General features: G+C 45.3%; 1 protein-coding gene across 3 annotated transcripts in view; it reads left to right on the plus strand.

Moving 5' to 3' along the window:
- The first annotated feature begins 2,844 nt into the window (after positions 1-2,844).
- UBTD2 (ubiquitin domain containing 2) overlaps positions 2,845-12,662 on the plus strand; it is a 58,143-nt gene continuing 48,325 nt past the window's right edge. The window contains exons 1-2 of one of the 3 annotated variants that reach the window (XM_075766236.1): positions 2,908-3,010; positions 3,606-3,747. In XM_075766236.1, coding sequence (XP_075622351.1) covers positions 3,666-3,747 — 82 coding nt within the window. In that variant the 5' untranslated portion in view covers positions 2,908-3,010; positions 3,606-3,665. Of the gene's footprint in view, positions 3,011-3,605; positions 3,748-6,338; positions 6,474-12,662 lie in introns of those variants that run through there. The other 2 variants (XM_075766237.1, XM_075766238.1) reach the window with 2 other exon arrangements.

Here is a 12,662-nt window from a genome sequence, read left to right on the forward strand (position 1 = left end):
TTTCAGCACTGGTGCAATTTGTCAGCATCTCATACTAGTTCCCACGCAAAGATGAATCATCAGAGAACAGGGATTTATCACACTGTATCATCATGTGATGGCAAAAACCACCACCATTGACTGCAAGCAAACAGTGAGATCCCAGTTGGAGAGAAAAACTAGCAAAGTATACAAAATATTTGAATATACAGGAATATATAGGAAATTACCCTGACAATGCAAATGTAGATCCACTTAGGGCTTTTCTACTTGCCGCACTCCTTGAGCCACGAGCGCCATCGCTCTGGCCCTCCCGGTACGACATGCAGCCCAGTAGCATCTGGAGCCAAAAGAAAACCCTTTAGCTGTTAGCACTGTAGGGCTTGTGACCCACAGAGAATCATTTCCAACCGTATGGAGTAGTTGTACCTATATGGAATAGTCAATTCATTACACCATTTAATTTGTGAAATGACACTTCTGATCTTCAAAGTGTTTTACATCCCACACATTGCAGGCAGTTAACAAGTAATAAAGAGTAAGAATTAATTAATCCTAGCCATATACCCAAGAGATATGTAGACAAACATTAATCTACTGATAGAAATAGAGCAATTGAGGTTATGTGACTTGTCCAAGGCCACAGTGGGTATCTAGGGCAGAGCCAAGATTAGAGTGCAAAGCTCGGTCTTTGCCTCTCATGAAACTTATTTTGAGGAGGAATATAATCTTCAAAATAAATAATCCGTTTAGAAAAAGTCTTGGTTTGTCTTCTGTACATTATTAATGCATTGTAAGTACATCCTAATACATGGGGTCAGGCTGTAAATATTGACTGTGGCCCACCTTGAGTGTTTATATACACACAAACACATACATGGATTATATGCAGTGTGTGTGAGAACAACAAGGTATCTAATGAAAGCTTTAGTACCAAATATGCAGCATAACAGGCAGCGATGTGTTATTGCAAAGCTCCACAAGCAGACTGCTGTCTCAGTGTGGACATACTTTCCCACGCCAGCTCACGGTCCTGCAGCCACCCCGTTACGGAACAGAGTCACACTGTGTTTAACTCCCCTCAGCCCGGCCGATGGGCATTTCTGGGATCTCACTGGGCAGGATGATACCCAGAGGTGTATGCATCCCAGTGCTGCTCCACAATCCATGCTTTCTCTGCAGAATTACCATACTCTGATGATGATATACCCACATCAACACCTACTCTCATGAAAATTTGCAAACATCCTTAACTTTCTTCTGTATCTTTACACTTTTGAACAAATTATATTCAATCCAAAATGTAAAAAAAAATACCCAGCATACCTTTGATTATACCTGTGTATGTTCAGGCAATCCTCTGACTGCCCTCGGATACAACCTGAAAACTGGAACAACTGAGCTCTATGTGTTTCCTTTATCTGGTTTAAACTTCTGCACAGATAAGGAATTTTTGCTTTCCTTGTAATTAGTGTGCACGTGCTGAGACTCTAGTAATGTTTCCTTAGGTTTTCTTACCAGTCCTGACCTTCCCATTTGGACCCATAAAGCAGACCAGCTCTGCGTCTTTCTGCTCTCAGATGATAAAGTGCTCGGCATTTTGCACTCAGCTTATCTCATACATTTGGGATTTTAATTAGCAACACAAGTGTCTTCCCAAAGGCTGGTTGGTCTTTCGGTATGAAGATTAATGGCAGAAAAATGGATTTGTCCATCCGTTCCTTTCACTGTGGTGACTATGAGCTTTATGAACAGCTATGCTATTTTAATTCTAAAAAATACATTTGCAATGTCATCTTTAAGGAGGTAAAATCTGCTCAGCTTCAGTTTTGTTTTCTGCTCTTTTATGTATCAGAACACTAAGCTGCCATGTATAGCAGAGCGTGTGGGGAACCCAGAGTTCAGTCTGTTACCATGCTTTATTTTTTGCACTGTCTGCTTCCATTTTTCAATGTTCTGACTTATTGCTGGTTGTTTCAAAGAGCTACAGTGCATCTGATAGTGTATGAACCGTAACTCCCCGAACCCATGTCGAGATTGCTACTGAAATAATATAACCCTTCTAGGCATTAACCACACAAAAGTCAAACTTTTCTTCTCAGAGGATTGAAATCAGTGCTGATTGACCAAGAAGCACTGATTTTACCCAGTTTTTATTTTAATTTAAATAGGCAGTCTGTTAGCACAGAGGTGGTTGGATGATAAGCTGGAGACGGACTTATCTCTGAGCGTGGATGTACTTTCTTTTCATGCACAGACATAAACATCACAGGAAAGCACGGGAAAGCCCCAGACTGCACAGTAAGAAAACATAAATACATCCTGACACCTAAGGCCCCGGCGACCCAGCCGGCCCAGCCAGGCGGGCCCTGCGCGCCCGACCCCCGCACCCCGGAGCCTGGAAGCCACCCGCTGCCTGCAGCCGGGGCTGGGGGGGGGGCTGGCCCCGCACCTCCCAGACAAAGCCCGCGGCCCTCGACCTCCCCCGTCCGCGCTGCGCCCGGGCCCGCGGCCCTGGCCGACCCCTGCGGCGAGGCCGATCGCGGCGCCCCAGGGCCGCCCGCCAACTTCCACCGGGGCTTCGCCCTGCCCCGCGGGACCGCCGCCCGCGGGGCTCGGGGCGGCCTCGGGCTCGGCGGCGACGGGCCGCGGCCAGGCCCATCCCCGGCCTGCGGGCCGCAGCCGTGCAAGGCCAGGCGACGCGGTTGGCCGACCCCGCCTGTGGCAGGCCGGCACCGCCACCGGGACCGGGGCTGGGGCGAGCCTGGGGCCGGGGCGGGCCCCGGCGGGCCGGAGGCGGAGCCGGGCGGTGGGAGGAGGCCGCGCCTCGGGGGCGGTGTTGCAGACTGAGGAGGCGGCTCCGGAGCCATCGCGCCTGCCCGGCCGGCGGCGGAGCTCGGCTACAGGGGGAGGGGGGTGGGGGGGCGGCTCGGCGGCGGGTCTGCGGGCCGGGCGGGCCCCATGGGCGGGTGTGTGGGCTCCCACCACGACTCCTCGGGCAGCCTCAACGAGAACTCGGACGGCACTGGAGGTGAGCGCCGGGCCCCGGGGCTGAGCCGGGGGGGAGCGGGAGGGCCGTCCCCGGCGCCGCGGGGAGACCCCGGGGCGGGCGCTGCGGGCCGGGGCCTGCGGCAGGGACAGGCCCGGGGACGGCATCTGGCGGGGGAGCCGTGGTGCCCTCACCGGCCTCGGGGCGCCGCGCTCGGCTTCCCCCCCCCCCGCCTCTCCGCACCCGGGCCGGGCGGGGCCGCCCGGGCCGCAACTTTCCCGGGGCGGCGGGGGTGTGCGGGGGGCGTGCTGGGCACCCCCGGCCAGCTTACAGCCCCGGGAGCTCGGCGGGGTGCCCGGGCGGGCGCACACCCGGTGGGCAGAGCCCCCCGCCCCGCCGGCGCGGCCCCGTGGCTGGGGGCCCCGCGGCGCGGCCCCTCCGCCGGCCCGGGGGCAGGCGGCTGGTGAAATAAAGACAGGCTGGGGAAAGGGCCTGCCTGGGGCTCCCAAACTTTGTTTTCCTTGGGCTCAGCTCCTTGTGGTGTGCGTAAAATAATTCTTCAGATAACTTAAATCCTGGCATTGATGCGGGTTTGTTCTTTTTTTTTTTTCTTTTCTTTTTATTCTCTCCAAAAAAGATGGATGTTTCCTCCAGCCTAAATCCCCCATGCTAAATAATCAATGTCCAGCAACTTCAGATGCTGGAACAGCGTGTTCTCTCTCGTGTGCAAGTGCACACCTACTTGGCGAGCGTTGCTTATGTGGAAACACTGCTGCAGTGTAAGCAGCCTTCACCCTTATGTTTTTCTCTACTTAAATGTCTGAATTATTGCTTTTTCAATGTTCTTGGATTTGTGGACCCCCGATGTTCTCCAGCTGAGCTGTATATGCTTTATAGTCATTTGAAGTCAGACTACCAACAGGACACTTGACTTACAAGTAGTCCTCGTGCATGCAGGGTCCACAGATTTCAGGATGAAAATTACTGACCTAGGTCTATGTTTTCCCCTGTGCCTTATGAAATACTATTTATCAGTCTGGTTTTATTTCGGATGCCCTAGCTGATGGGTATTCTGTCATATCAGTGACTTTGCTGTCATTCTATAATGAAAAAAATGCAGCTCTTACAATTATATCTGAAGCAGCCACCTGCTGATTAATGCCAGGTACATAGTTCATAGAAATACCAGAAAGTCCAGCTGCTAAGAGCTGTGTAGGATTTAATCACATCATTGTCATTAAAAGGAATTTTATAGCTTGTTTAGTATGAGTCTTCCTTACTCTTCCCCTCTATTAAAAAAAGGGAAGAAGCGAGTTATCTAAAAAATGCATCTATACTAAGCAGACTTACCAACCGGTGAAAAATGCAGGAGTGTTAGTGCAGAAAGGACCAGCGCATACTAAAAGTCAAAGAAAAAGAATAGTGGGAATCATCACATACCTAAAAAATCTTGACCAAAAAATAGCATTAAAGGCTATGCTAACATTTGTTCTGAGACCTGCTTCAGTAGCTAGGTGTTAGGAGGTGAGCTCATGTCACAGAAATAGCCTGGGTTTAATTTCCTCACTCTTATCTTGCCTGTGATGTCAAATGAATGAGATAGGAGGAAAAAAATTATCAAGAGTTTGGCTGATAGTGTAAAATAGTCTTATTACATGCCCGGTAGCAGCGCATGAGGTGGGCAGTCTCCATCCAAGTTGTCTATGGATTGCTGTCCTGGATGGACTGACTGGGAGCATGTTTCTGCTTGGCGTTTACACGGCATGACACGCTGCTGCTTTGGGGTTAAATAACCTATTGTGCTTGGTGCATTAGAACAGCAGCTGGGTTTTTCAAGATGTGAGAGATGCGAAATGCATGTCAGCTGGCTCGTGTTGATTCATGCTCTAAGGATAATGTTCCTTAAGGTTGTCTTGCTGAAGTGAGAAGTGATGAAATTTCAGTTGAATTATGGGCTTCTTAGGACTGTCTTAAACAATCAGCTACAGTGTGCAATAGCCTGTTTTGTAATGTTACATATCTGTTCCTGCCTCTCAACAAGAAAAAAAGGGGGTGTAGGTTAAGCTGAAAGAACCTCAGAATATCTTTTCTAAATCTAACTCCTGAGATGTCAAAGTCCAGCTTGCACTAATTCTTAGCTTTACAAATTCTGCAAATGTGCCCATGCCAAGTATGGAATCTGACTTGCTCTCTCTTGAGGGAGCTTATGTCTTGAGGCATCAGCAAGCAAACCAGCTGAAGCACAAGCGAGCATGATTTGGAGACTAGACCTGTGCAGAAAGGCACCTTATTCCTGTCTCCCATCTAAGGCTCATTTCCTCTGGCTTCTGGGCTGTGACCTAGTCTGGTGTATTCACTTTCAGATTGCTGTCAATGAGCAGGGCCAGATCATTTATAAATGTCGGGAAGGTATTTTGGAACAGAAACATCTCAGTTCTAACCAGAGCATTGCCAGTGATGGACTTACTTTGGGGAGGCTTCATCTTTCCCCCAGAATGGCAAAGTTGCTTGGAGAATTACAGGTGGTCAAGAGATTGATTAGACAGTGATAGCAGCGTTTGATGCTGCATAGAAGTGGGAGACGAATCTTAAGTCTAATTCATACCAGTCTCAATCTATTACAGTGGTGTGTGGAGCTGGTGAAATCTTGCTCGATTGTATCACTGGAGTTGAGATGAGGATTTCTCGCATCCCTGTATTCTCTTTGGTCCTTTAGTCAATCACTGGCACTTCCTGTTACTTCTCTGCTGCTCAGCAAAGTTGACAGCGTGCACTGACCGTGTGCGCTTGCTTTGTCTTTTACTATTGGTATTTTTCAAGGTCAAGATGCTTGTATCCAGTGAGCTGTTGCATATACTCAGGTGTGTCTCCATGTGTAAGATTGAGTTAATCAAAAATACTTGCTCTCCTACGTGTGTACCAGCTTATTGCACATTTCTGTTTGTGTTGACCGAAGCAGGAGGAGTCTGTTTAACAAGAATGAAACAGATGCTGCTCTGCCCATCCTGCTGGAAATGAAATGGTCTTTGCAGATTGGTACCAGCTGTTTCATTATCACTGCTCTTTTTAGCAAGTCTTCATTTCAACAGAATATTGCTTGTCATATTTAGGAAAATGTTACTGTCTCAACGCTTTGTGCGTTGTAGTCCAGCAGAGCTGTATTGTGGGTGGATGTTCTGGATGGTGAGATGGATTTATTGGTGACTCTTTAAAGGAGGTTCAAATAAGACTAAATGATGATCGTTAAGAGATTTGTAGACACAGGGTTTGGTTTTTTTCCCCTCATCTCTTTAGCTCAACTGTCTCCCATCAGGTAGTCCAAACTTTCAGGAGTCAAGCACCGCATTTCTTCTCATCAAAGGTAACCAAGTTTCTGCAGGACAGTGAGACTGGGGGAGGAACAGCTGTTCCCTGGCCACTTACAGGTTATGTGACTTCTTCAGTTGTGTGTTCAGAAGAGCGTTGGGTTTGGAGTTAACTGCTGGAAAACTCTGCACTTGTGCCTGTAAGTAAGGTTTAATAGCTTATCAGGTATGTTCAGTTTAGCACAAACAGGACAACTTGCATTGCCAACTTGCCATCCCCACAGGCAAGTCATTTTTGGAAGGGTTGTCTTAAATTTCTTTTCTTTCTTTGGAAGGGAGCAGTGGGAAGGAAAAATGAGAAACAGGAACCTGTTTGTTTTCTTCTGCAAACTGTTAACGCTATTAGAAGATGCATATTACTTTGTCTTACTTGGTAAAGTTCAGCAAGACAGTTATTTATGTGGAATAACGAAAGGGCAGGAAATCCAGTGTCTAGAAGTATGGGCATGACAAGTCATTACAGATTAAGCCTTTTGGCTGCAGCTGTCTGACTGCTGCTGTGCTCTCCTTGACATGATGTTCGCCTGCCTGCTGGAGTTCTTATCGCCCTTCTTTGTTATAAAAGACTGTGATTCTGTTTGAAATTTGTCTTCTTTACTGCTGCCCCTATCACCCAGCAGTGATAATAGGGACAAGTGGAAATAGGGCTGCACATTTGAGTGACACACTAGAATAGGAGTTTATTAAAAATATAAATTCCTCCTGCAGCGCTAGAGGTTTGTTAACTTCTAGAAAGCCAAATATTGGGTTCAACCTCTGCTTTTGGTAACTGGACAACAGTTCCTTAAATATTTTTTTGAGTGCTGTGCAATGCTGCATATCACATGTCTAATTTGAAGTTACAATAACTGCTTTCATGGTGCTTCTATGGAAGACTGACCAAGGGAATTTGCATATTAAGTAGTCAGATTTGTTGCTCACAATTGGACTAATATAGTAGGGCTATGCACAGCTTGCTTGGGGGGGGTTAAACAAGCATCTCATGACTGAGCAGTTAATAGCATTTGGTGCCTACCCCTTGCATCAGAGCATACAAAGAATCTTTCGCTTCCAGATTGAATTTTGCAGCGTGTTATAGCTGTTGGTTGCAAGCTGTGATGGTGCGTGGCCGCACATAGCACCTTTCCGGGGGTTCATTGCCATCTACAAGAGGTAGCTCTAGACTTCAGGTAGTTCCTGCTGTTTTGTAGTGCAACCCTGAAATATGGCACTGGATATGTTTTTGCAAAAGTAATATTAAATCAGAGCTGGCATTAGCTGTTAGGTCTTACTGTGGCTTTTTTTTTTAATGGAATAATAAGAAAAGCTTAGCATGGTTCTTACAACTTGTTCTAAATTGCTCGTGATTTCCACAAGAGTGTGTGTTTTTTATCAGGGCTTTGTAATAAAAGTAGCCTTTAATGACTCTGTTTCCTGAGGGCTGGGAACCCACAGCCTCCTGGAGATTATTAGGATCTGTGCGTGGATCTTGTGCTGAGAATGCCTGATCACTCAGTCCCAAGTATTTTTCTACTGGAATATCACTTTGATGGTATGACACTTTTCATTTGTAAACTAATAGACTTTGTTTTGTTTTTCAGGTGATAACAAGTAACTCTCAGAAAATGAAATAAGGTGTTATTTTTACTGTTAATAAGGGCTGGTGAAAGCAGCTGTTCAGTTTCCTTTTTGGCGTTGTTCCTCCATGTAATTGTTTGTTTGGTTTCTAGATGAAGTGATTTGTTTTAATTTCTCTATTTGGGATTTCAGCGTTGAAAGCAACAATGTCCTCCTTCACTGAATATTAAATATAATAAATTGAACATTCATTGTGCTTTGGAGATTTTTGATGAATGGAAAATATTATTAGTTGCTTGTTTGAATAAGTTCTAAAAAGCAATGATCTGCTCTTATTGCAGCAGGTAATATGAAAGCTATTATTTTTCATGTGAATGTTGAATAATATAATTCATGAGTCACAAATTATAATACAGTTGAAGCCAGAAATAAAGATTTGCCTTATAGTTAAGTCTTGGCAATTCCTGCAAGTCTTCTTGCAGATACAAAGAAGGATCAAGTTGGCCACAGCTGGTCTGGTTATTTAGATCCTGAAAAAAAAGAAAGAAAATAAATACCTGAAAAACTTCTGACCAGATGATTGTGTTTGAGAAATGAATACAACTGCTCCTTTTCTGTTTCATAAGCTAAAAAGGACTGTGATACTTACAGGGTTTGATGTAAAAAGCATTTTCACCCTGTCTTGTAGACAAACGCTGTGTATGTCAGTTACATTTTTAGGCAGTTGTTTCCAATTTGCTACCTCTGCTTCACTGCCTTGAAATTCAGTCTCCTTTGATGCAAATACTTCAGGGGTTTTTTTCTCTTAGTCCTTTTTTTTTTTTTTTTTTTTTTTTTTTTCAAATTTCTTATGCCTGCTACAAGGAAGTGCTCTGTACTGGCTAGTAGGTGCTTCATGATCCTCCCAATTCTTTCCCACCAGATTCAGAATGACTTCTTGAGCTGGTGCAATACGTCCATCCTCTCCTGTAGAGAAGCCAGATCCCAGTGTGTCTGTGGCCACGCAGCATGGCTTTCCCAAGTGCTGGTCTGAAAGAAAACACGGGAAGGGCTTGGTGTTCCTTGAGAAGAGGCGCAGCTGGGTGTGTGGTCGTGAGCTTTCCCTTCCCAGAGCTGGTGGCATCCCTGTCTCGGGAAGGGAAGAGCATTTCTGTGGGGGAGTTCTGCCACCCAGCAGCCAGGATGAAGCAGGGAAGTCTGCATGTGGCATCTCTTGGGTTTGTAGCACCCAAGAAGGAGCTTAAAGGCAGGAGCCACTGGTTTACCTTCATCTTTTCTACATGCAGGTGCTTTGCGTGAAGTTTGTGGAGGTTTGTTGGCTTTATTTTTCTTCCAGCTGGAAGCTGTGTAGGACTCTTCCTTCTTTTCCAAAAGTCACATTATGAAATTGAGCCTTTCTAAATCTTCCTAATTCTAGTTTTAAAAGCTACTCCATTTAGATAGCTGCAGTCATCATCACTGTAGTAAAAATAGAGTAAGCAGGCAGATGAGGCGGTCCTCAGGGGTGTCTTGCCAGTTTGGGATGCTGAATTTCAACAAGCAGAAATGTGCTGACCTTGGGTGGATGCCAAGGTGATGTGAGTGTTGCATGTGTACGGTGGGCTTTCAGAGGCATCTGCTTGCTTTGTGTGCTGGAAACCTGTGGGCTCTGTTTGCTCACAGCGATGCTAAGCCTTTGGCATTTGCGTTGCTGCTTGGCAAGGCTGGTGAATCCACGTGTCGGAGTGCGTGTGTGGGGCACGTCGGATCCGCTGCTGGGGAAGCGCCTGTGCCACGGCTGCTGGTCCCGCTGGTGGGGAGGCTGGTCCCTGGTATCACTTGGCACAGGAGTGTGGCGAGAGCAACAGGAGTCAGTTACCCAAAATCAGAAGGGAAAGGTTATGAAGTGAGCTGTTCTGTGGGGCAGGTGGAGTACAAGGAAGAATAAAAAAAGCTGAAGTCAGTAACCTGGTTTCTGGCTGTTGAATGAAACACTTGACTTTCACTCTGAGGTTTCCAGTTACAGCTTAATCTGCTGCCTATATGTTGTCTGGCTGAAATCTAAGATTTGAAGAAAGAGAAATGTTCCACTGCTTGGGAAGCAAAAGAAGTGCAGGCTTTGTGTGTGTGTGTGTGTATTTATTTTTAAGAAAAAAACCTCTTCCCTCACATTGTGATTATGTGTCCAGTATGAAAAGTGCAGAATCTAATTCAGTGTTTCATACTGAGTTACCAATATGAGTGGAAGTGTAATGCATCCAAAAGTAGCACGAGTACTCATTGCACTGCTTGTACAGTCGATGGAAAACACCTATAGCATAGTTTGTCACTTGATATTTTACTGTCTTGACCTGTGTGCAGTAAAATATGCAGGATGTCTAATGTGGTTTATTTAAGGTTCAGTTGGAACCTGAATTTTACATTTGCTGCCTTCTGCTGACCCTGGGCTGATCTCGCAGCTATTAGCCAGGCAGTAGCTTTCTCTCCTGGCACACTCAGATTAGGTTTGTACAAATGAGAGATGGACAAAAGATGAGGCAGTGCAAACTGTGTAAGGGGGTTTTGTTCTGTTTCCCACCTTTGAAGTAAATTAACAACTATGTCTTAAATGCTGAATGGGGCTGGAGTTTCTTAGGCTACCGTCAATATTTAAAATGACATAAGTAGCCTGTCATCCTGAGGCCTCACAGTACTGAGAGATGCAGGGGCACTGCAGTTCTGCAGGTAATAAGTGCACAAGCAATTAATACATGCTATCAATGTGCAGGAGCTGTTGCAGGGCCTCATGTAAAGCATTTGAAAACTGTACTTCATAAAGTAGAAATACTGGTGGGGATGGGGGTCCTTGCTGCCGTGCTTGCATATTAGATCACTTTAACAGCTCTTCCCTTCATCCTTTTCTCTGTGTCCTTTTCTCTTCCCATCTCCCCCTTTCCTTAGCAAACGTGATTTAAAAGGAAAAATTCAAAGCCCTGTTTGAAAGCTGTTTGTGGGAGGACATGGGCACAGTTCTGAAGAAATGATTCTTCACTTCTGTAGAAACTCAGATATGCTGAAGGATTTTATATATGTGTGTGTATATATAAAAAGACATCCTTGTGCTGAAGATTAGGTAGAAGGGAGGGAGTTTGGGTTTGGGGAGTTTCTGATCTATCATGTTTTTCCCCCATTCTCAAACATGAAAGAAAAGGCTCTTTACAAATGGTAGCGAAGAGGGCTTCAGTAGTTTTCAGCAAGAACAGGTGCTGCCCGAGGGAAAAAGATTAGAGGCTGAAAAGTGAAAAATGTATCATACAATGCTGTAGACTGCGTGCTATCTTTGCACATGTTTAAGAGGGAAAGTTTACCCTTAAAAATACTGATATTCAAGCTACTGTTCTCGACACTTTTCTGTAACTAAAACATTTTTTCGTAAAATGTTTAATAGTTATAAAATATTATGATTTATACTAAATGTAGTGACTATAAATAATTCTCCTAGTTCAGACAACATACAGTGTAGAAAGGCATTTTTCACCTTTTTCTGGTAGAGATGTGTGCTCTTTGAGAATACTCTCAGGGCCTGGGGTGGCATTGGGAGCAGAGTACAGTAGTTTGGGGCTGGAAGCTTGTTACCTTTGTGTTTTTAAAATTCAGTTGTGGAACTCAATTTCTGCTCTCATGCTGTGATCAAGGGCACTCTGGATTCATGAGAAGGATTTCTCATGGCATTTACTTTGTTGCTTTATTTTTCTGCCACAGTACTATCCTCTCCTATGATTTCTTGTCTGTATGGGTAAATACAGTCTTCGTAAAAGAGTACCTACAAAATAGCGGATAGTATCTGCAGCTGATAAATGCCATTTTCTCCTGCCAATTATTTTTTTTGGCAATGTGCTGCTACTTGAGCCTACTGTAGAGCATTGGCAGTTGCAGGGTAATGGCTGGCTGGTGAAAAGGTAAACGATTTAAGTAAAAATTGCTAATTCACTTACTTCGCTATACGTTTGCCAAGAAATACTTTGTGCGGTACATATGAAGTGTTGCATATGTCATATATGCTGGTCTTAATGCCTTCAGAGTGTTTTCAGATGCATTTGCTTCATCTCTGGTGCAAGTAAAAGCTGTGTACGTTGAAATAATGTCTTCAATGCAGGATGCTTAGCCTTCGGTTCACCCACCAAATGCTTCTGAACCTCTCTTGCATGAGTCATTTCATTGCATCCCTGTCCCCTCTAGGGGACAAGAAGGATCTATGGGACCATGGAAGTGAGGAGAGGACACTCAATGTCTCTCAACATGAAACCATGTTTTAGATACCTGCAGTATGGTCCTGCACTGTAAAAGTCCCGGTTCTACTAATTGTGGGCTCTGGTTGCTCCAAGCTTTTAACACATCGACTGAAGCGAGGTGAGAAGACACAGGCAGTAAGCAGTTTGGAAGTGTTAATGGGAAGCAAAGTGTAGCATACGTGTTAAATAGTTTGGAAACCATAAACGTTATCTGAAGGTTGGACTAACAATTTTACTAACTCTTGCTGGATGTATTCGCAAGGCAGCTATATTTGGTGGCAGCAGTAGTTAAACATACGTTCAGATGAAGCTTAGCACCGAGTCCTTCACACCTTCAAGTAGCAGCATCCTTCGCTGTTCCTGGATTTGGTCTGGAAGCCTGTTCGGGACGTGATGCGAATGCCCTGCTTGCTGAGGGTGAGCACATCTCTTCCTTTGCCTGTGCGTTGTGTACATCCAGTGCATGTAATGAGCAAACCTGCTGAACGGGTGGTAAATCACAGGTCCCGGCTGAGGGTTAGC

This window comes from Balearica regulorum, chromosome 14, assembly GCF_011004875.1.
Source record: "Balearica regulorum gibbericeps isolate bBalReg1 chromosome 14, bBalReg1.pri, whole genome shotgun sequence".
NCBI lineage: Eukaryota > Metazoa > Chordata > Aves > Gruiformes > Gruidae > Balearica > Balearica regulorum.